This window comes from Pleurodeles waltl, chromosome 9 (genome assembly GCF_031143425.1).
Source record: "Pleurodeles waltl isolate 20211129_DDA chromosome 9, aPleWal1.hap1.20221129, whole genome shotgun sequence".
Lineage (NCBI taxonomy): Eukaryota > Metazoa > Chordata > Amphibia > Caudata > Salamandridae > Pleurodeles > Pleurodeles waltl.
Window position 1 is genome coordinate 773998610 of NC_090448.1, and position 23143 is coordinate 774021752.

The 23143-nt window shown below is 43.9% G+C and overlaps 1 protein-coding gene across 2 annotated transcripts in view; it reads right to left on the reverse strand.

The window, feature by feature from the left end:
* The window catches only part of MRPL11 (mitochondrial ribosomal protein L11), a 656778-nt gene that overhangs the window by 4658 nt on the left and 628977 nt on the right, over positions 1–23143 (reverse strand). For both annotated transcript variants that reach the window (XM_069207960.1, XM_069207959.1), the window contains exon 5: positions 22459–22618. In XM_069207960.1, coding sequence (XP_069064061.1) covers positions 22459–22618 — 160 coding nt within the window. The remainder of the gene's footprint in view (positions 1–22458; positions 22619–23143) is intronic.

The window sequence follows — 23143 nt, forward strand, 5'->3', positions numbered from 1 at the left end:
CCCGAGGATGTCGCCAAGTATGTACATGTTGCTTGAGCTGGGGATTCGTCCATTCCTCCCCACCAATGCTTACGAATACTGGCCGCAATGGCAGCATACAAGTGACCTCTTGGCAACTCGAATTCTGCTCTGAGGGCATCAAAGGGTATTAATGTCCCCTCTTTAAACAATGTTCCTACTGTCTGAATTCCCACCTCCACCCAAGTCTGAAGTCCCCCCAACCGCCACGATGCGTCAGGGCCTGCAATTACTGTAGAGGGAGTTCCGGGGAATATGGAGTTTTTATTTTGATTTTGCGAAGGAAACTTTTCCAATAGTGAGTCAGAATTTTAAGTTCTGGGGGATCACGTCTCCCATCTCCCGGGCATCCCAGCAGCACCTCAAATATCCTAGCCCCTATAGGGGTGGACAGATGTAGTCTTGCCTCCGGGTCTGCTCTACCTGCATTCCGTTGTGCCAACCACTGGAGCTGCGCTGCTAAGTAGTAAGCTTCAAAATCCGGCACCGCTAGCCCACCGTCCGTGGACTGCCTCTGTAATTTAACCAAGGCCACCGTCCACCGCCCCATAGAAATGTGACAGCCATTGATTCAAGCTCTTTAAATATGGCCTTAGGTATCCACACCGGGAGTACAGTAAAATGGTATAGTAGTCATGGTAGCACTATCATTTTAAGGATCGCTATTCTTCCTGCTACAGATAGAGGCAATGTTTGCCAAAAGGCCATACTGGACCTTATTGATCTCAGTGAGCCCCCCACGTTACACTCCAGGATATACTGTGAATCGTGAAAGATCTTAACCCCTAAGTAGGGAAGGCAGCTCGGGACCCACCTGACCGCTCCCAGTCCCAGCGGAGGCGCCAACGATACTCTCAAAGGGAACAATCCAGTTTTATCCCAGTTCACTCCTAATCCAGAGAGTCTACCGAACTGAGCGAGCATCTGCTGTGCTCGTGGCAGATCTCTTTGTACATCTTCCAAAAATATCAGTAGATCATCTGCATATAAGGCTATTTGATGTCTTTCCCCGCCCACTAGTATTCCAGGACCTCCTCCACTGTTTCTTGCCATCGCCGCCAGTGGTTCCATTGCAATCGCAAACAGCAATGGTGACAGAGGGCATCCCTGTCTAGTGCCCCGCCCAACCACATAACTTCGGGATATTGTCCGGCCGGTACGCACCCTGGTAGTGGGTTTGGTATACAACAGTCTTACCCAAGCAATGTACTCTGGCCCAAGTTTGAGCCGGGCCATCACCGCATAAAGAAAATCCCATTCTAGACTGTCGAAGGCTTTCTCTATGTCCACTGTTAGGACCCCAGCTGCTGAGCCATCTACTTCCTGATCCCTCATGACTGCTACTAATCTGCATATGTTATCCGCCGTATTCCGCCCCGGGAACAAATCCCGCCTGATCTGGGTGTATTAGGGTTGTCATAAATGGGAGCAGTCTAGTAGCTAAGATCTTACTGAGGATCTTATAATCCAGATTCAGCATAGAAAGAGGCCTGTATGCCCCGTCTCAGTGTGATTTTTCCCAGCTTTTAGCAGGGGTATTATTATTGCTTCCTGCGCAGATGCTGGTAGTACTCCCTGCTTCTTCGCTGCCCAATACAGGATTTCCAACCACGGAACTAACGAGTCTATGTATGTGGCATAGAATTCTACAGGGAAACCATCCGTCCCTGGTGTTTAACACCCTCGCTAGATCCCCAATGGCCTTCTTGAGTTCCGTCTGTGCAATAGCCCCACCCAGCTGCTCAGCAACTTCTAGTGATAGCGATTTACGTTGCATCTGGGATAAATACTGCTCAGTAGCCTATCTGTCATATTGGAGTCTGCTTGACTATAGTCGTTCGTAATGGGTCATAAAGTGTGTATTGATTTGTTCCTGGTCATATATCTGCTCCCCTTGTTCTGAAATCATGTCAAGTATGGTTGAGTTCCTATGAGGGTGTGACACCAGCCATGCTAACATCCGACCCGCACTATCGCTTTCCCTGTGTGCTCTAGTGAGGTAATTTCTGTAATCAAAGCATCGGAGCCGCTCCACACACACACTGCCACTGTTACTCTAAGCTCTAATAAGGAGTTTTGCATAAGTGGGTTTTCAGGTCTAGTTTTTTCTGCTTCTCTCAGTCTAGTCTCTGCCAGCTCAGTGTCTCTAAGAAGGGTCCTACGCGCCCCCACTGCTCCCGCTATGCATCTCCCCCTTGTCACTACTTTAAATGCATCCCACTCAGTCAGGAGATCACTAGTTGAGCCCTCATTATCCTTGAAGTATTGGGTGATATGTTGCCTCAGCTCCCCCTGAAAGCATACATCTTCTAATGATTCTGGTTTCAGTCTCCAGGTGGGGATGTGAGGCAGGGGTGAACCCCATCTCAGAGAGAGCTGAAGAGGATTATGATCGGATACGGTGCGGGCCAGATACTCAGCATTAGTTACAAGCAGAAAGGTCTCCGGGGTGCAAAAAAACACATCCAGTCTGACATGGAGCTCGTGTAAGTAAGAAAAGTATGAGTAGTCCCTAACTAAGGGGTGCAACCGTCGCCATGCATCTATTAATCCACAATTTGTTTGCCAGGACGAAAATTGTCATGCCACTCATCGTAGGGGAGTCGTGCAACGGGGGATGCAAGCGGTCCATAGTGAGGCTTGCCACGCAGTTAAAACGCCCCTAACACTAAAGGGCATTGCAAATAAGTATCCTGAAGGCCTGATACGCGAATGAAGAACTCGCCCAGGTCTGAATTCGGTGCGTATACATTAATTAGTGCTAACTCTCTGCCCTCTAACCGACCCCTAATAGCCACAAAGCGACCTTCCGGATCTATAACTGTCCAGTAGCTGAAATGGGGCCCTTATCCAAATTAGCTTCCCTCTCGCAAATGCTGAGTATGTGGTGTAGTATGCCTGTCATCTCCAACGCTTTTGTAGTGCCTTCCCTTCTGTGTGAGTTAAATGCGTTTCCTGAAGCTCTGCAATCTGAATTCCCCGCCTCTGTAGGTATAAAAAAAAAACTTGTATCTCTTGGACATCGTGTGCATACCCCTTATGTTCCACGACAGGAGTTTGTATGTATCTAATGCAGCCATTTCAACGACTCCCCTTTCTTCCATATTAAGCTCCCCATTATGTGCTCCTCTGAGATTAAGATCTTTGTTCTCTCAGGGTGTCTCTGCAGCTCTATTGTACTTACGCTCCATGACTCACCTAACCCTTTAGATTGGCCCAAACAAATAACATCCCAACTCCCCTTCCCCAGGACAAAAGTATGAACGTCTCTCATCCAAACTCAATTATTATTTCAACTAGTCTATCGAAGCGGGGGTACTGCTAGTACGACATAGGAGAGTGCCAGCGCGCCAACCTCCTCCCTCGGGCTACCAGTCTTCGCATGGAATTGTGGACCCAGCTTCTTCCATTTTGGGGGGTCTTTCCAACACCGAAGTGTCGCGCCTTCAGTACCGACAGTCATATTTGCAACAGTGCAGAAGATTTTCCTGGCCCCTTCCAGCTTTTGCTGTTATAGCTCCAATATGTGTTCCTCAGATGATACAGTCCGAAGTGCCCGGAGTCACATCTGGGCCGGACCTGTCCGACATGCGCGATGATAACGATTCCTGATCCAAGCCTGATAGTTCTAGTTCATTATTTATCCGTGATGGGGCTCCAAGTTCTGAGTCATTCAGCGAGGCGGCTGCCTCCATTGCTTTTTGTCTTTCCTTTTGAATATTAGTATGGGACGGGCTACTCACTGACCAGGGATTGGTCTGTCGCCTTCCCCTTTGCCGTTCCGTAAGGGGGCCCTCCGCCTGGAGCCCGCCCTGTATTGGTATTTGCAGGTCCAGCCATTGCCATACCTCTTCAGCCGTAGTAAAGAACTGTGTGCCCTCTTTAGTCGCTACTCTGAGTCTTGCAGGAAATAGCATCCCATATTGGAGCCCTAGTTGGCGCAGTTTTTGTTTAGCCTCTCGGAAAGAGGCCCTCTGTCTCTGCACCTCCCGAGAGAAGTCAGGGAAGATGCGAACCGTATGATTATCCACCTTGCAGTCTCAGTTTTTCCTGCTTTGGCTCAGCAAGTAGTCTCTGTCTTTGTAATGAAGAAGTCTGGATACTATCGGTCTCGGGGGGACCCCTGGAACTCTTTCGATTGCAAAGAAAGGAGAGAGTCCTTCTTCTGCCACTTTTTCTTTTAGCCATGTCTCTAGGAATTCCACCAGACCGCTCCTACCTGCACTTTTAGGCATGCCAATCACCCGGATGTTATTTCTCCTTGATCTGTTTTCAGCGTCCTTCGCTCGTAGTTCCAGTTCCCGGATTCGCCGTTCCGTCTGTTGTGTCTTTTTAGTGGTATCTTTGACCTCTGGCAGTGCGTCCTTTAGCTGCCTATCTGTAGTGTTAACCTTTTCCGCTAAGCGGCGGTGGTCGTCCCTGAGTATAGTGAGGTCTGTGGCCAGGGCACTAATTTTTCCTTCCAGTGCCACTCAAGAAGCTGTTATGGCCCGCATCACGTCCTGAAGTGTCGGGTCAATGCACTGTTCTTCGGGAGAAGTGTTCTTAGGTCCTAGCTGCTCGGTCATCTCTTCCGTGCTATTCCCACTTCTTTGTTTCCCGTCTCTCTTCCGGCAAGTCCGACCCATCTTCTGGGGCACCTTCCTGGTCCCTCTTGTCGTTATGGGTCTGACTGTCTCTGCCCCCAATTTGTTATGGATTTCTGTGTGAGAGATTTGGCCAGTGCTGTTGAAAAGGATGTGTTGCGTTTCCAGTCAGTTACCCCGCCATTGGGGTTGCCTCCCTTCTTCAGGTGGGGAAGCTCGTGTCTCCTGTGCTTTCCTATTCCAGCCCGTGGCTTCCACTGGGCCCTCCTCCTGGCCCGAGCAGCAGCTTTTCTTTAGTGGGATAAAGGTTTCTCTTCTTTCCTGGCCAGGCTTCCTCAACATCTGTCGCAACAGATGCCCCGTCGTGCCACTCTTCATGTTTCTCTCCAGCCCTCTGAGTTTTCAATCTTAGCTCCATGGGTCCCCTCTCACCGCTGCACCGTTGCCACGCTTTCGTCTAAAAGTCCCACCGGTAACCAAGTCAGGGGTCGAATCGACCCGGATCGGTGTCTGGGGGGGGGGGGGGGGGGGTTACAAGGGGGGGGAGGGGTCTCCCCTCCTCTGGTTCTCCACCAGAGGGCCCTCAGTCCAGGCCGGGCAGTCACTGTAGGGGCCGGGGATCTCTGCTGCCGATCCCTCTCGCTGCCGTCTTTTCCCTCGCCTCACCTCAGACTTCTTTCCTCGCCGGGTCCCCGTCTCCGGGTGTATGGAGCCCAGTGCTCCTCCTCCGCTGCCATATACTTTTAATGTGTGACAGGGAGTATTTTATTCCTCATAATACATAGTCACAGACTCACCCTTCCCATAAACATCTTAAATTATTAGTCTTACTCTTTCATGTTCTTCAGAAACCAGAAGAACAAAAGCTGAATCTCTACTGAGAGATGAAAAACAACAGAAAGCAGTTAGTATTTTTTGCAAAAATATAAAACAGTTTGATGTAAGGCAGGTTAAAGAAAAAGCAGGGATTCTATCTTTCCTTCAATGACCTACTGCGTGGGAAAAATACATGTTATAAATATCTCCTTTCTGCTGATCACTTTTTTTTTTTTTTTTTTTAGAAAGAAAGGTCAGTGACTGCTTTCTTAGTTTAAACCGAGCCTTTAATTATGCCCAATGACCTACTTTTCACCCTGCCTGCTGGCTATGGCAGCCAGCAATGTGACATCAGATCTTAACAGCAATAATCATAGCTACAGCATTAGGTCAAAGCCATGGCGCAGCTGTTTGGTGGCAAAGACATACTGGGGGCATGCTGAAAGCTTACCCAGAAATGCATTCCGTTCTTTTCATGCAATTGTTTTTTTTTGCCTTGTTACTTACAGTTAGTTTCTTTCTATTTGCTCACTCTGTTTGTGTTAGCCCATTCACCAAGTCTTTGTCTCTTACCAACTCAATTGGCTTCTCTATTTTTGTCACAAGTGACTGCTTTGCAGGGACTCTTTAGGTCGAGCGTAAGCTTTCGACCTCGTGTAATACTTTTAGTATACTTCTTATAGCTTAAAGCAATTTCATTTGTTGGTTGCAGTGTCCTTTAAAAAAAATCTTGCTCGCTAGTGGTCAGTTCTGCCATTTTCTCCCTCCTTTTTCTGTTTCAGAGCAGTGACAACCTACCGAATTATTCCACTTTGGTTTCTTTATTTGTTGCTGTGACAGACTATTTTTGGTATATCTTTGGTGCTGCATTTTCGCTGTGGGTGTTTTAGGCTGGAAGCTGCCTGTAGTTTATTTCAGCATCACGTTCCTTCCATCTCCTCTCATGTCTCGGACATTTGTTTTGGCTTTACTTCAGTGCTGTCCTTGTTTACCTCTGGCTCCTAAAACAAGCTTATTTTACAAAAGAAACACCCGGACATTTAGCTCACTGCTCACGAAAGCCAAAATATGCCCTTTCTGGTAGAATGCAACTAAACCTAGAAGCAATGATGTGAAACTTGCATAGCCTTGCATCGCATCTCGAGCCCCTCCCTGCCAGCACTCACGATATTGCGCACAGTGCACTGCTTATCTCCTTTACTGGGGCCATAAATCTTCTCAGGCGTCTCTGGCAAGAATGCTTACAAGACTTTTCCTTCTGTTAAAATAAAAATAAAATACTTTTCCAATGTTATTTTCCAATTTCTGTTCAGAGGTTTAGACAACGTGAGGTAGTGCAGTCATCATCTCGTTTCTCCTTGTGTTTCTGATGTCAGTAGCCACCAGTGACCACCAAAACATGGCAGGAAAAGACAATTATGAGAAAGGGTTGACCAATTTATGTGGCAAGAAAAGTCCAGTTCTGAATTTGCAATGCCAATAGCTCTAACTTGAGAAAGCGCGAGACCTCCTCCATTGCAAATACTTGTTTAAACTTCCCTGAAGCAATTCAAGAGTCAACGCACGTTGTATCCACTGTCTCCCTTGTATGCTTCTCACCATCTGGCCCCTGCTCTCCATGTCGCTCTTAAGCACAGTGTGCTTCTGTGCAACCCCCATTCTCCGTGTCAATGCTTAGTTCGGCTGCTTATGTGCCAGCCCCAACTGGGCCCATAATGCTCTCTCTAGAGTGCTTCGGTTTTCATTTTCTAAATAGGGAGAACTCAGCCAAATGGATCCTGGAGCACTTTATTCGGAGCACCAGTTACAGTGCACACAGTCACATTCATTTAGTAGGCACGGGAAGATTAAGTGATGTGATCAGAATCACAGGTTGTCGAGCTAATGCTGGGACTCGAGCCTGGTTCACCAGTTCCAAAGTCAGTAGCCCTGGTCGTAAGGCCACATCTTCTGTTCTGCACTGCACCAGCGTATTCGAGCTAAGTCAATAGGTCTTTCAACACAGACCCATTTACTTTGCCAATATTTGACGTATTTTTGCCGTGAGGATGTTGGTGACCAATGTAGTGTGACTGGCCAGGTCTAAGGTTTCTGGACCTGGGTGATATAAGGTCTTTGTTGATGCTAGTCCTGCAATGCTTTCAAGATGTCTTCGTAGCTTTTCTACAGTAATAGCTTCAAACTAAAAATAAGAAAAAGCTCTGCTCTAGTTTTAGGAGTGCGCGTTATCTCTGCCTCACTGAAAGCAAGGGATGGCTCCACGCAGTGCTGTTGCAGAACGTGTCTGTTCTAATTATTGTTTCCATATATTTCTGTAGTGCTTCATATCCATGTGTGGAGACTGAGGCTTCCATGTGGAGTCATCTACTTCGCATGCTGGGTGAGTTTTACAAGCTCTTTTGAGTGCAAGAATATGGGGCGCTTTGTTGGTTTCCCAGGCAAATACTTTCCAGAAAACCTTACACTACTGAAACTCATTTAACACTGTCACCCGATAGCTTTTGGTTAGGCTCTTGTTTCAAAACAACTGCAAAATTTCTGAGATCAAAAATGATGTTTAATTCCTCATAAAACACTTTTTCTATTTTTCTTTAGCTGTAAACATTTTTGTTTAGATGTATACTGCAGAGAGTGGAGAGGCTGTACAAGCACTCCGGTGGGGTACCGAGCCACCAAAATGCTGTGTATCCACATAAAGCCTTAATTTACATACTCATTAGGATTCACAGTGGCCTCAGCACGGACCAGAACCTTTGCACACAATACAGCTCCTGCAGGAATTCCAGTTGAAGTGGCACATTTCCACACAACACCTGCAACAGACATGGAACATTTGTCTACACTCCACCTACAGCTGAGATGGTACACTTTTCAAGACACCATATTTAGTAGAGGTGGAACACGGGTCAAACAGAACCTATGGGAAAGGTGGTACACTGGGCTGATGAACCTGTCCTCAACCAAGTGCAGCAGAGGAGATGCACCTATCCACAAAAAACCTGCAAAAGGTGGTACATTGTTGACACAGCTGCTGCGGTAGAGATAGTCCACCTGGCCACACATTTTGTTTCAGAGCTACATACTTTACACATGAAGCACTTATGACAAAGATTATACACCGGTCCACATTGCACCTACAACAGTACCAACATCTGTCCTTGGCACACCTGTAGCAGTGACGGTATACTTCTGTACAGGCCACATACAACAGAAGTGGTACATCTGCTTATACACCCTCTACAGCAGAGGTGGTATACCTGTCCATACGTCCTCTACCTCAGATATGGTATACCAGTCCACATACTCCTTATGGCAGAGATGGTACACCAGTCAATATATCCCCTACAACAGCGGTGATACATCTGTCCACACATCACCCATGGCAGAGGTGGAATGCCTGTCCAAACAGCACATACAACTGAAATGGTACATCAGCTCGGAATAGGTGGTACACCTCTTCAAATAGCACCTACAACATAACTGGTCCAGCTGCCCACATATCCCCTGTGGCAGAGGCACTACACCTGTCCACTCATCCTCAAAGGCAAAGGAGGTACTCCTGCCCACAAAGCACCTACAATAAATGTGACAAATCTACTCGCACATCCCCTACAACCGAGGTGCTTCACATGTCCACACAGCTTCTGCAGCAGTTTAACGATCTTCAGAAATCTACAAAAACAACCAGTGATGAGAAAAGGAGAAAAGAAAAGGGGAAAGGAAAGTACGAACACATCACTGAAGAGGGCATCTTATAAAATATTACCACAGGATTCACTTTGTTTGAACATTAAACATCACTAATAGGCCAGTCATTCTCCTTCCGTCTAATGTCCACTCCGGGGAAGTGCTGAATATACTCTAATTTGGGTTCAGCGCTGAGCTCTTTCTTACAGGTTCACTTTATTCCAGCTGAACCAGTTCAGATGTGTACACCAGGCTTGCACGTAGCCTTCTATGTAAGTGCTAGAAACCTGCAATAAGGAACACAGCTTATCCTTGTGGTTTAAAGGTAAGAATGTATATGCTAAAAGGATACAGGAGGCTGGCTATTTAACTTTCTCGCATTCCTGAACCTGCGCGCTCCATGTTTATCCTCCTACCACTCCCCTCTCCCTTGGTATTCATGATTGCTTTAAAAAATAAAATAAACTCCCTTCCCAGGCTTCTCTCTCTTGCTCTCTCAGCATATTGATCTGCTCCTTCTGCCCAGTGATCCGTTGTTGCTCTCCATCCATCTTGTTGGATTATTATTTTCCTAACTTTTCTTTTATGTTTTTTTTTTTTAGGATCCCGCCAGCTGCAACTTACTACAGCGCCCTTAAAGATAATGTGCATGGTTCACCATTTTTATTGGGGTTGAGCCTGCGTCGCATGCGCTTGGGCATGCATTTCGCTAAGCGAGACGCTTTAGGAATTAAAAAGGGCTCGGAGCCCTGTCCAAGTCATGTCAGTGTCTTTCACTGGCTCGTGGGCTTGCCTGTTAGAATATGCTTGAATTCATTAGTGGAAGGCATGCATACGTCATGCCTTTTCCGGTGGATAGCCCTCCTCGAGCGCATCGACCAAGTACAGAAAACATGCGAGGCTCGCTTTTTTCCATCTGGCTCGTGCACTACTTTTTCTCTATTTTCCAGCGCGAACTCGCTTGGCAGAAGTCGAGTGCTTTACATAATATCGACCCTGTTACACAGTTAATTGCACTTTTTCCGGTTACGTACATAAATGCACTTTTGCCGATAGGTTTCATTACGAGTGAAAAGTCGGGTTAGGAGTTTACAACGCTATCAGCTCTAACACGAGCAAACGTGAGACCCGTTGCATTGCAAATGCTTGTTTAGTTTACCTCTCCAAGAAGGTTATCAATCTTTTAATGGTAAATTGCAAATAAAAAAATGACTCCAGCGTCACAATGTATGTGCATGCATGCTTGGCAATGCACATGCTTCTTGACCCAGAGCTTCTTGGCTTTTTTTGTCAATGCTTTTCAGCAACGGTAATACCATTCTTTTCTTTTCGCCGATGAAGAATAGCATCGGAAATAAGAACTGGCAAAGCCAAAATGTTTGCTAATTCTTTTCAAAAGGGGGATCTATTGGCTCTGCCAATACTTGTTTATTACAGGCAACTAGAGACTTCACAAGACTCCTGTATTAAGGACAGAAGAGATGGGGTTTTATTCAGGGATTCCAGGCGCCCATGTATTGTAATAAGGTTAATTACTTCACCTCTGAAGAGAGATGTGCACAACCTCGATCTGCACAGCAACATAACTGTAGGGAGATGACAGGAACAAGCTGCTGCTCAGCGGGCTTGAGGACAAAATACAGCCCATACCTGAAATCAACAACCCAATAATTTTCAATCGTGAAATTAGTTTACGCATTCTATAGGTCATTGATCTTTACTTCAATACATACTGAAGCGCAGCTGCATGAAACATAAGTATACCATTCTAGTCATCAGGCAAGACATTTCCTACAGAGGCTACACTACAACTCCACACCACTATGGAGTAGTGTATTACCTGTCCACCAAAAGCGCTCCAGCACCTCTTCAGGGGTGTGAAGGGCTGTGCGAACGTAACTACAATATTATAAATTACAATAAGGACTTCCTCAAAATGGGACGGATAAGGGATATTTAAAATGAAGAAATGTCAGTGTATCTGCGGAATCTACTTCAAGTTTAGCTTTAACCTTCTCCCCTGGCCTATTATTCCTTCGGAAGTGAAGGGTCCCTTATATGTCGCATCATGTGGTGAAGAGCTGCTGAATCAAAAAGAGATTTTTTTAATGAAACGCTCTCAAAAATACTTTCTTGCATTCTCATTACATAATACATAGATGAATACATTAATATAATTAGTTACATAAGCAAAAAAAGCTACATTGAGATTACAAAAAAAAATCTTTACGTTTGGGAGGGAGAGGAAAGCAAAGGAAAAGAGGAGAGAAGAAAACAGTTCAAGACGCATGATCAAGGATATTTTCTCAAAGTGCTACATCTTTGGACAGAAGCATGGCTGGACCCAAAACTTCACTGGCTCCTCCACAGGTCATACCGGGATACACCCCACCCCACTCCAATTTACCCCACTCACTCCAATCCATCACACTCAACTTCAATCCTCCTACTCTATCTCAATCCAATCTAATTCACCACACTTGAATCCGCCTCAATCCCATCCAACTCACCCCATTTCGAACTGCCCCACTCCAATCCACACTACACCACTCAATCCACCCCATTCTACCCCAATCGAATCCAACCCACTCCAATCCAATCCACCCAACTACCTCAACCCACTCCACCCTATTCCACCCCACTCCAATCTACAACACTTTGCCACTGAACCACTTAACTATCCCCCGCTACTCAACAAAACTACTCCTCCTACTCTACTACGTTCCAGCAAATCCACTCTATGACACTCTATTCTCCCACTCCAAACCACTAACCTTTAGCCACGCTGAACAGCAGCCACACTGGAGAACAAGGCAATACACATTGCCAAAGCCAATAGCTCTTGGATAGGTCTGGCTAGCAGCACAGGTGTTTGCAACCTTCCATTTCCAATGTACAGAGTAGGCACTGGGTAAGCCCCCTTCAAGCACTGCCTTCTTTTTTGTAGTACCAATGATGTGTTGAATCCAGGTAAGACTACTGCAATACTGTTCTCTTGGATTGCCAAAGATATTTAAAAAAAAAAAAAAATCAGAACTCTGTGATCAGAGCTGATTTCTTGCTCAAAAACCATATTTGTTCAGTAGTACGATGTACATACTGGTTACCTGTGAATGAGCACTGTGAGCTTAAAACACTGCGCGCTGCATGCAGCACATTGTACAGGATTTGAATTTCTGCAAACATAAACTAGCCAACAGACATCTGTTAGCTCTTCATTGTCCGAACTTCAAGGACAGATAGTAATTCAATGATTGAGTATTTATAGGTGGCACTCATACTTGAAGTTAAAGACAAAACAACCATTTGCAATGCAATAGGTCTCGCATTTTGTTAGGTTAGAGCTATTGGCATTGGAAATTCAGAACGGGACTTTTCTCAACACAAATTGGTCAACCCCTTCTCATAATTTTGTATTTTCTGCCATGTTTTGGTGGTCACTGGCAGCAACTGAGATCAGAAATCACAAGCCCTTGAGGAGAGACGAGAAGATCACTTAACTACTGCGAGTTGTGTAAACATCTGCACAATATTTCAAAAATAAGGCTGGAAAGTATTTTATTTTTATTTTAACAGAATGAAAAGTCTTGCAAGAGTTCTTGCCTCACATTTCAACAAAGCTCTAATGAAGTTAACAATATCACAGCAGCCTGAAAACATTTATGATCCCAATAAAGGGAATAAGCAATCCCATGCGTGTAATGTCCTGAGTGCTGGAAGGGAGGGGCCCTGGAGAGAGAGAGACTCAGATGTGAGGCTAAGCAATTTTCACATCATTGCTTCTAGGTTTAGCTACATTCGACTAGAAAGGGCATATTGTGGCTTTTGTGAGCAGTGAGATAAAGGACTGGGTGTTTCTTTTGTAAAATAAGCTTGTTTTTGGAGCCAGAGGTAAACTAGGACAGCACTGGTTTAAAGTCAAAGCAAATGTCAACGACATAGGAGGAGGTGGGAGGAACAGAGTGCTGCAAAAGAACACAGGCAGCTACCAGATGAAGCACCAAAGAAATACCAAAAATAGGTTGTCACAGCAACAGATAAAGAAACCAAAGTGGAATAATCAAGTAGTTAAACATTGCTCTGAAACAGAAAAGGGAGGGGGAAAAGGCAGAACTGATCACTAGTGAGCAAGAACTTTTAAAGAACACTGCAACCAACAAACAAAGTGGCTTTAAGCCATTAGAAGTATACTAAAAGTGTACTCTAGGTCGAACACTTACGCTCAACCTAAAAAGGAATTGGTCATCACGAGAGATCCACAGAACTGAAAATTATTGGCTCTTCAGACCAAACGTAAAAAACATTTTTTTCTTAATTTAATACAATTCACTTGCACTGCAGTTTTCCCATAAGCAAATATACAGAGGTAGACTTATTCATGAGAAAATTGAATTCACAAAAGTTTGGTAGGACTATGCCTGGAAACCTGCAATTGTTGCAGCTTTCCTGGCCTAGTTCTATAAACTGTTCTGAATTCCTAAAATTGGTAAATCTGCACCAATGCAAGGTCACAGACCTGCACTTTCATGTCTTTCCATTAAAATACTTTACATGAATCCTCCCTTATTTGCATCCAAACTATTCACATGCATCACCCATTTTTTTTTTAATGATGCTTTAGATAAGTTATTTTAGTAAACGTGTCTCAGACCTTCGTTTTTGTCAAATTGCACATACTTTTTTGCTAAATTTTATTTTGAAAGTAAATAGATTGTACAATAGTTTAGCAAAACTATCAGCGTTGTTGTCCTTTTTTTCCTAACCTTACTGAATGTTTTTGATATATTGTTTACTTACAAATTAAAAGAACCTGTCTTGCTTCCATTCTTATGCATATGATATAGAAGCATTCTGGAAGCATTATAAATAGCCGCAAATTTTATCGTAAACAGTCATTGATGAAAGTTGGGCTTACAGCTCACTGCATCTTTTGAATAATTAACTCGAACAGCCAATTAGTATTCTCATAAGAGGTGTAATCTATTAGGGCGAGATGGAGGTTGAACTGTTCAGCCACTGATACACAACTTACTTATTACTTCAGTATGCCTGTGCGTATATCTGGCATAATTTCTTTACAGCAGACTTTCAAATCTTTACGATCAAATATAGCTACTTTTTTTTGTTTTTTTGGTGTCGTTTTTTTCCATCTATTTTACTATTTGATGATACTTTATTTTACAATCCCATGTATGTCATATGTTAATACCTTATTAGTTCAGTGGAGCATAAACACACCAATATCACATTCTCCTTTTACATGATCATTCCGTTAGTAACTGATTTCTAAAAACAGATTTAAGATTTACAGCTCTTTTATACACAAAGCTTTTTTCATGACACAACTCTTCTATTTTTGTCCCATTGAAGGTACCAAGACCGTTTTTTCTTTTATTTTGTTTCTTCCTTTTAATTCATTTAGTCTCCTGGCTTGTTACTAGCCATTTAAAAAGGTAAATTACTCCTAACGTATTGGTTTCTGATGCAGCATGTTTCAGCCTCTTCCTTGAGACTACAAGTTGATGAGGTGTTCCTCATTACAAAATGATCCTATGGACATGTACCTAAACAGTTAAAGAACTGTTGTACAAACAACCCCTTTCATACTGTCAGAATCATGAATCTTATAGCATACTAGGATATTGCTGACTACAAGGGCATTTGCTTATCTTACCCTGCGGGGCTGAAATGTAAAATAAATAATTGTTTTATTCAAATGTTCCCAGTTTATGAAATGTGTCACACGTGTTTTGCTTTTCACCTCTAACCTCAGCTTCTCTTTGGAAGTCTCTAGTATTTATTGTACCTTTTGAGGTAAAGCTCACCAATGTTTTTTTCTTTTTTTCCTTTACGGAGGTCTCCTCCCTCATGACATTGCATTGTTTCTGGCTTAACATCTTTCTTTTTTGGAAGCTCAGGGTCTCGTGTCCACCCCATAACCATATTATACACTATTTAACAATCACAGTGTCTCCTCTGCATGTTTGTTTTGCCCAGAGGACAAGTAGAACGAACCACTAGCAGCACAAACTGTTTGGCTGCCATTTTAACATGCCACAGCATGGTTGTCTGCTGCAAAGGCAGGTTACCGGTGACATCAAAAAATCATTTTCGGGAAAAGGTGCAAGGAATATATTGCATCTCGACACTGTCCAGACTGGTTTAAAGGAAATGTCATATTTGCAAATTAATTATACATATTGTACATATTGCAACATCTGTGGGACACTGTCTGATAATATGGGAACGGACTAAATAAAATATCATGTTTGGAAATACTGCACAACCCGTACAACTGTAAGATTGAGCTGGAAAACAAAAATAAAATAGATCAAGCAATAGAAGCCAATGATTGGAAAAAGCTCAACCAAAGCCCCATGTAGGAGTGGAGAATACAATATGCTTGCCATGTATAGCAGAAGTGTCATATGTCAAACTAAAAAATGAAAACTATTTATGGTCACTTGGGTCAATGACCGCCCACAGCCTTCGGCTCAACATTCTGATGTCTTCTGCAAAAGCCATCATGTCAGTCATTTTTCCCCAAGTTGGAGCCTAAACCTTCCCAGAATAGTAACGTTACCATAGGACCAGGAATCGTGGAACTGATTGCGTACTTATTTAAGGGTTTTACAGGGCATAGCTCCATCAAGCATTATTGGATTGCTTTACATAAAAATATCAATGCACAGAATCATTAAACAGTAACTTTCAGCATGATCTTCGGTAGGAATGCGTTCTTTTCTCTGGCTTCCACAAGATCCTGTTCACAGAGTTTAGAAAGAAAAGTCAAGGCTATTCCTGAAGACTCGTGCGGATAAAGTTAAGCCTTCTTTTTCCCTCGTGACCATGGCTTTGGGGTGCCCTGAAAAAGAGAAAGATGGTGGTACAAACTCTGCTCCTTGAGTGTGATGCATGGCCTGGCTTTGATGGCTTCTAGCGTCATTGCGCTTTTAGTGTGCTTTGACCAGCCGATTCCGAATACAATAGGAGGCCGCTTGCAAGATATACTGCAAGTACAGGACGTAGCACGGAGCTCCCTTCACTGTGATTCATACCGGAGACTCGCTAGTTGGAGGCATGAGAAGCAGTAAATATTCTTTTGGAGTACACTCGGTTTTTAAATTAGAGTGTCTGGACAGAAGAAATCAATCACACTAATCTTACAAAAGACCCTGGCGCATAGGGACAGGCACCCACAAAAGAAGCAGAAGTGTAGGTATCAATATCTTGCATAGAAAAACAAAGACGGGTCTGTTCCTCCATCAGCAGCCAGGACAGGACGGTACCGTGGCAGCCTTCTACAAATCATACGCTTCTGTAGCTGTATCTCAGTAGGAGTTCCTTGCTGGGCTCGCGAGGCGTTTATTCATAAACGGATTTATGGGTCTGGGAAAGAGTAGAATTTCCATTTTGCTCCGGCTTTTAAAGAATTTCAGACTGATTTCTAGGCGGTTTTACTCCAGCAGTGCTTAGTTCACACCTAATAGTGAGTAACTACCGTATGTGGTGAGTAGATGAGAGAGAGAAAGCCCCCAATTATCACCTGAAAAAAACTGAAAATTACTGCAGACATTTTCTAATACAAAAAAGATCCCAGGGGAAAAGTGAGAGCTCTTTTGGAACTCCTAACAGTCAGCAAAAAAGTAAGAACTGAATAGCACAACAACCAAATAGCTACGTATTGGAATGGGCATCGGTGAAGGACGGCAAATGAAACTGAGGAGGAGACATGGGATACTCATGCACCATTAGGCTGATTGGACAATATTGACACAGATGCTGACTGGCTCAAGGGATGGAAAGCCACTGTGAGGATGATGAACAAACGTGCCTGTCCTCAAGGCCACGTCAGACTTGGATACTGAGGGGGAGGTCAGGCTAACCCCGAAGATAGAAGATTAAAGTAGGCAAATATAACAGAATGTTGGACGCACATACGGAGAGGAGGGGGCAAAAGAAGACTATCAGAAGAACGGGCAGTGTCTCCAAAGAGATCACGGACACAAACGATCTTCTCTTTAGGGCTCAAGAGGGCAGATTACTAGATCAAACTGCGACACTGGTTAAATGTAACATAGATCACTCACTTGTATCGTTACATAATCCACAAAATGAAAAACAGAATACTACAAGAAAGGTTAACAGAGACGAAATTGAGAATGTTGATTTTAGCACATATTTTGCCTAACAGAAAGGTGATTGGCTCTGTATGATAAAGATGATGCCTATTTTCACGTGCAGTTAAATTCTCAATTACGTTTTCTCAGTTTTCATTTGGAGATTACACCTCATCAGTTGAGTTTTTCTATGAAGTGATCTTCATGTGCATGCATGCTAGCTGTAAATATCTGGATACAAGGAATATTTATTTCCTTTATGTTAGCTGGCTTGTAAATGAGGTCCAACTAACATGCAAAAGCTACACATTTATTGCAGACCGCAGTATGTCAAAGGAAGCAGTGTCTGGTTTTGTATGTGTAAAAGTGTTGTCCCTGTCCATAAACAAGCTATTATTTTTCTGGATCATTTTGAACACAGGTACATTTTTCCTTTTGATTCAGAAGTCTGTTCCAGGGAGGGGTGTCTGACCGCAAGTAGTATCCAATCTCTGTTATGACGTGGCATCATTCATTTTTCTAGATCTGAATGCACAGATATGGTGCAATCCAACCAACACACGACTTTCAATATCCAGGAAAGCTATGAAGCGCTGACTTCAGGGTAGCCTGGGTATTAAATAGTAATGTCAATTCATATATAACCCTTCTGTCCCACACTAATACCATAACATGCAGCAGCCAACTATAGCTTAACCATCTTACACTCACAAAATACATAATTCTGTGGGGCTAGTTCATCATCCAGTACTGTAGTAGCCCATACAAATACCACTGCCAACTGAAGGTGCATTGAATAACTAAAGAGCTGTCGCATACTGCTGGCAAACCGGATTTGATCAACCACTGCAAGTCCCAACTAGCTTCATACTATGTACGCTCCTTTACATCACAGAATGACACTCAGACATGGAATGATAGTAACAAAGCCAATCCCAGCAGATTACATCACCATTTCACTTTACAACCATGCCTGCTCAGCACCAAAAATGCTAAACAAAACATTAGGTTGGACAATCCAGTGCAGTAACCAGCTAAGTGTCAATCATCATAGGACCATAAAGGGACCTGCAGAACTGCTCCAAGCTGCCAGCCTTTTGGAAACCATAAACTGTGAGCCTCTTTCTCACAAAACTTCATCTACCACACTGCAAAGTGCCTTATCCCATTACACGATGACTACACCTCCCTGGTCATCACGCACAACATGGGAACACTTCCCACACAGGAACAAACAAGCATTGGCAATGCCAATTGGTCAGGCTTATGAATGCACTGCCAGGCCAGACCTAAATATTGACTGACCTATTCCCATCTGTTCTGATGCCACAGGAAAACATCTGAATCATCTAGTTATCTAAGACACCTTAATAGCATCACAGTGTCATGGGTTGTGCCCCGAAATTTCAACCTCAGGCAACTGGATAAACACAATGAACACAGCTGTTATGTTAAAAGAATTTTTAAAGCACTCGGCTGCCCCAGGAGAGGGGCTTTCCGGTGCTGATCACTTATGTGATAAATGCAGCAAAAGTATGCTAGTGCATCGTAGCAGAAAACTGATGCAGCCTCAGCTGAGAACAGCTAGGTCTAACTGCTTCCGAAAGCTCAAGTGCTTTTGGATCTTTCTTAACTGAAGAGGCAGAGTTTCATAAGGCCAGCGCAAGAACTCAAGGGGAGATCCCTCCCATTCTGGCTCTACTCACGTCTGCCCAGCATAAAGTTCTTGTAGACAAATATGGTGCATCAAGGAATGAAACCGGGTGCCCCCTGCTTGTAAAGAATCTGTTTAGAATTACATAGAGCTTTGACCTGCATACGCTTCTCGATGGGCAGCTAATGAAGCCTGCCAAGGAGTCAAGAAATGGAGCAGAATCTGGGGAGCGGAAAGAGTAATTTGCAGCTGCATTCGGGACAACTTGTGGCTGTTTCAAGAAAGATATTTTATCACCCAAATATAGAATGTTACAACAATCCAGGCGTGAGATAAGGCACTGTAAAATCAATTGGCGACTTGTTGAGTAAAAAAAATAATCCCATAATGGATTTGTTACTTCTCAAGGTGCCACAGCATGAGCCAGCTAGGATTCTGATTTGAGTTTCGTAAGATAGCAAGACATACAGCCACATGCCAAGATTTTTTACCACAGATTTGGGTGGGAGGGGATGGGGGGGGGGGAGGGGGGCTTAAGTATAGGGGACCTAGAGCTTGTGTCCATGAATGATCTCCCCAAAGTTGGGTGTGCCTGACCAACAGAAGGATCTCACTTTTATCAGCATTCATCTTTAAGCAGTTGTCATAAATACAGCTGTTGACAGCCATTACACAATTTTGTAAATTAGCTCTACAATCTCTCGACTCTGCAGGTAGGTAACTGAGTGTCGTCAGCATAGGACACCAGTGAGATGCAAAACGAGTTCACCACATCAGCTAATGTTCAGACAGACATTAAAATGAGTAAGACTTGGTGCAGAACACTGGGAAATACTGTGGAAAAGTGCTCTTCGAGATGAAGGAAAGGGCAAGATAGCACTGAAAAAGACTGGTCTCCTACACAGGAGGTAAATCAAGTCAGGGCTTTGCCACATACCCCCAATTCATGGAGTTGGCGTAGCAGCACAGCATGGGAGACTATGTCAAAGGCGCTCTAAAGTGTACGTGATCAGTGCCTCAGAGCTGCCAGCGTCTGCAGGTGCAGTACTATACAGATGCCTTCAATCATTCTGTAAAGGATCTAAGCGTTGGATCTGCTCTAGGAAATTAGTCAGAAGGTTATTCACATATTTCTCCACTACCTTAGATAAAACTGGCAGCAGGGAGATGGGGCAATCATTTTTTGGTTGGGCAGCATCGAGTGAAGGTTCTTTCAAAATAGGAATGACCTTGACATGATGTTTCCACGGCTCGCTTAGAGGAAGACTGGCCAGTTCCAAAAAGACAGGTTTAATGTTCTCCTGAAGTTTTAAAATATACTCTGGGTTTAACGGGTCACCTGGAGATCCTGATTTAACATGGTGCATCAAGATAGAGATAGAATCGCCATCAAGCAGGGTCAGCTCTTCCTTCTGTCATTTGTGAATGATGAACCGTGATATCATAAGAGACTGGCTCTTCTATTTCATCATTTGTCTTAAATTATATTAACTTTGTTAACAAAATTATCTGCAAGTTTATTGCAGTGACTAATTGATGCTTCCACCAGACCAGGAGGGGCCGCTGGCTTAATCAAGTTGTTAACAATGGAGTGGATTTCATAAGGATTTCTGCTGTTTTTAATTTTATCTGCAAATAGGCATGCCTTTATGACCTTTTTATAAAGGATTTTAATGGCTCCAGTGTACATTTTTTCTTTTTTGTTGCGAAGACATCATATGTTTTTCTCCAAGCACGCTCAAGTGTTTTACAACTTTTTTTCCTGTATTAGTGTTTTGTTGAACCAGGCTGCTGAAGGCTCCTTTCCCGCTCTACATGGTCTAAGAGGAATAAAGTTATCCAGGGCCAAAGTGAGCGATGCCTTAGTCCTAGACTCCGCATGTGAAGAGGGCAAGTACCTTTTTTGGAAGTACACAACTTCTGCCCAATCAAAACATGTACTCCTGGTCCCAAAACGTGGCTAACATAATTGTCTGGCAACAGCCTCGCTGTCAAGCTAGACCATAAAAACAAAGACAACACCCTTCCAACCACACCCTACATAGCATAGCTTGCTGCCTATGCAGGCAATCACTTCATTGCCTCACCTAGGAGTATGTAGATCTATAGAAATGCTGCAGTCCAATGCATTACAATGCTAGCCTCATAATTGCTTTTATTGCTGCTTTACTCAGCGTCAAGCTGCCTTTAAGCAAGCTAGCTTCTAATAAATAAAATGACAGGACAGCTAGTGTTGGGTGTGGATCATCTGAAGACCTACTAAAAGAGTGGCTAACACAAAAAGAGAGTAGATATTAAATGAAGAAAATAAATGTGAGATTAGCAAGAACAGAACAGAGTTATTGGGAGACAGCCAGCCTACCTGGAAGGAAGTGGGATCCCGCACCTCATTCACAAGGCATAACATAGCGAACAGGACTCTACAGTGGTCCTTTGAAAACCCATTTGGCACGTCTGGGGTGCAGGCAGTCGAGATTTATCCCCCCCTTCACCATCTTACTTGCTCTTTCTTTTTCCCCACTTTCTTTCCTCTCTTTCACCTACTATGCTATTGCTCACTTCACCTTTTCCTATATTATATGCTCTGCTGTCTATCTTAACATTTAAGGTTTTAGGCTATCTCCCATTTGCTTTATAATGTATACATTTCTGAACGTAATGAATGATGTAAGTATGTCCTTTATTGAGGTAGTGGATTGGCTATCGCCGTAATTTTCCTCATAATCAACACCTGTAACTCAACTCTTGGTGCGAGTGACCAATTTCCTGAGAGTGCTTGTTGGTGAGCTGCATTTAACAAGGACAATACAGATGGTATGAATAAAAGCACATCTGATTGGTTTGCAGCTTCACAGTAGGATTGGACATCATACCAGTTGGGAATAAGGAGAGATGCTCAGCTGTCACTGTGCCTTCACATATGGATGGATGGCTCCTGATTGGTAGGTTATACCATATACCCGAGAAAGGGGCAATCTCGCAAACAGCTCTCTGGTGCTCTGTGCCTGGATGACTGGAGTTGCACCTCCCCATTTTAGGGAGCCTACATTACAAAGGTGACATAGGGATTTATGGGATTGAAGAGCCCTGACTCAATCCCTTCAAGATCGTCTAGCAGTTCTTGTCTGACAGATAGCTGTTGGCCCTTCTCTTACCCCCAGAAAACCATCCATCAACCTGATAGGGTCTACTGCCATGTCTAGCTTCTTCAATCTCATCTCCTCTCAGGGGCCCTGTAGCAGCCCCCACTAGGGCTTACAATGAAAATGTTCACTCACATCTAGCGTGCCAGGGCTATAAAGCGGTGATGCAGCTCTGCAAACTGCTAATCAAGAGCCGTGCTAGAAGCTTGAAAAAAACAATTTACCTGAGGGAAGCAGAGGGGTGGGGTGTTAAAGTAGGTGGATACAGTGGTGGGTTTTCAAAATGGGTGAACACACGTCCTGAATGCGTTTGCCAAGGAAGTATCAGTTGGCAGTCGCACATTGCTCCAGTACTTGCCATGTTCATCACCAAGCATCAGCAAACAGCTGTTGTACTGCGACATATCCTGTGTCACCTCCTTTCTGGCACTTACTCGTTCACTACTTTGATGCCTAGGGAGCGGGCACTGCCCACAATCGACTTGACCATGTTCTCTGGCGAGACGTCACGAAGCACCAAGTTCTCATCCTTCAGCTTGACCATGGCAATCTCGTACACCTGCTTCAGGGTAACCATCCCAGCCACTTCGTGCCCTAGAGGAAAGACAAAAGAAAAATAGGTCACTTCTTTAAACTGAACAAAGAACCAGATGCTTAGAGATTCTGCGCTTTAGAGAACCTTGCCCGTAATGCTACTGGCCGAGGTACTGTGCAAGTGAGTACATTTCCTATGTCACTGCCGGTAGTGGCTTTTTGGGACTACTGGGGAAGGATTTGGTAAATTACATCCATTTAAGGAAGTTATAGGCATCTATATCACTAAACCTACCGTCATATTTGTCTCAGAGGACATAGGTTTTGGGAGTTTTACTGGTGATGCCAGCGGCAGAATGACCAAGATACTTTCATGTTAATACCTTTAAGTGTTAGCTACTCAGGCAGTGTCTGGAATCCTTTCTGGCACTAAGGAACTGAAACCTGGGTGGTGTCTGGGGGTAAGCAACCACTGGTCGAAAAACGAATACTGGAAACTTTCAAGTAGAACAATAAAAGATAGAGAGAGCTCACTCCAAAAGCAACTTTGGAATTTCACTGCCACGACAAGCACGACAATAGAGA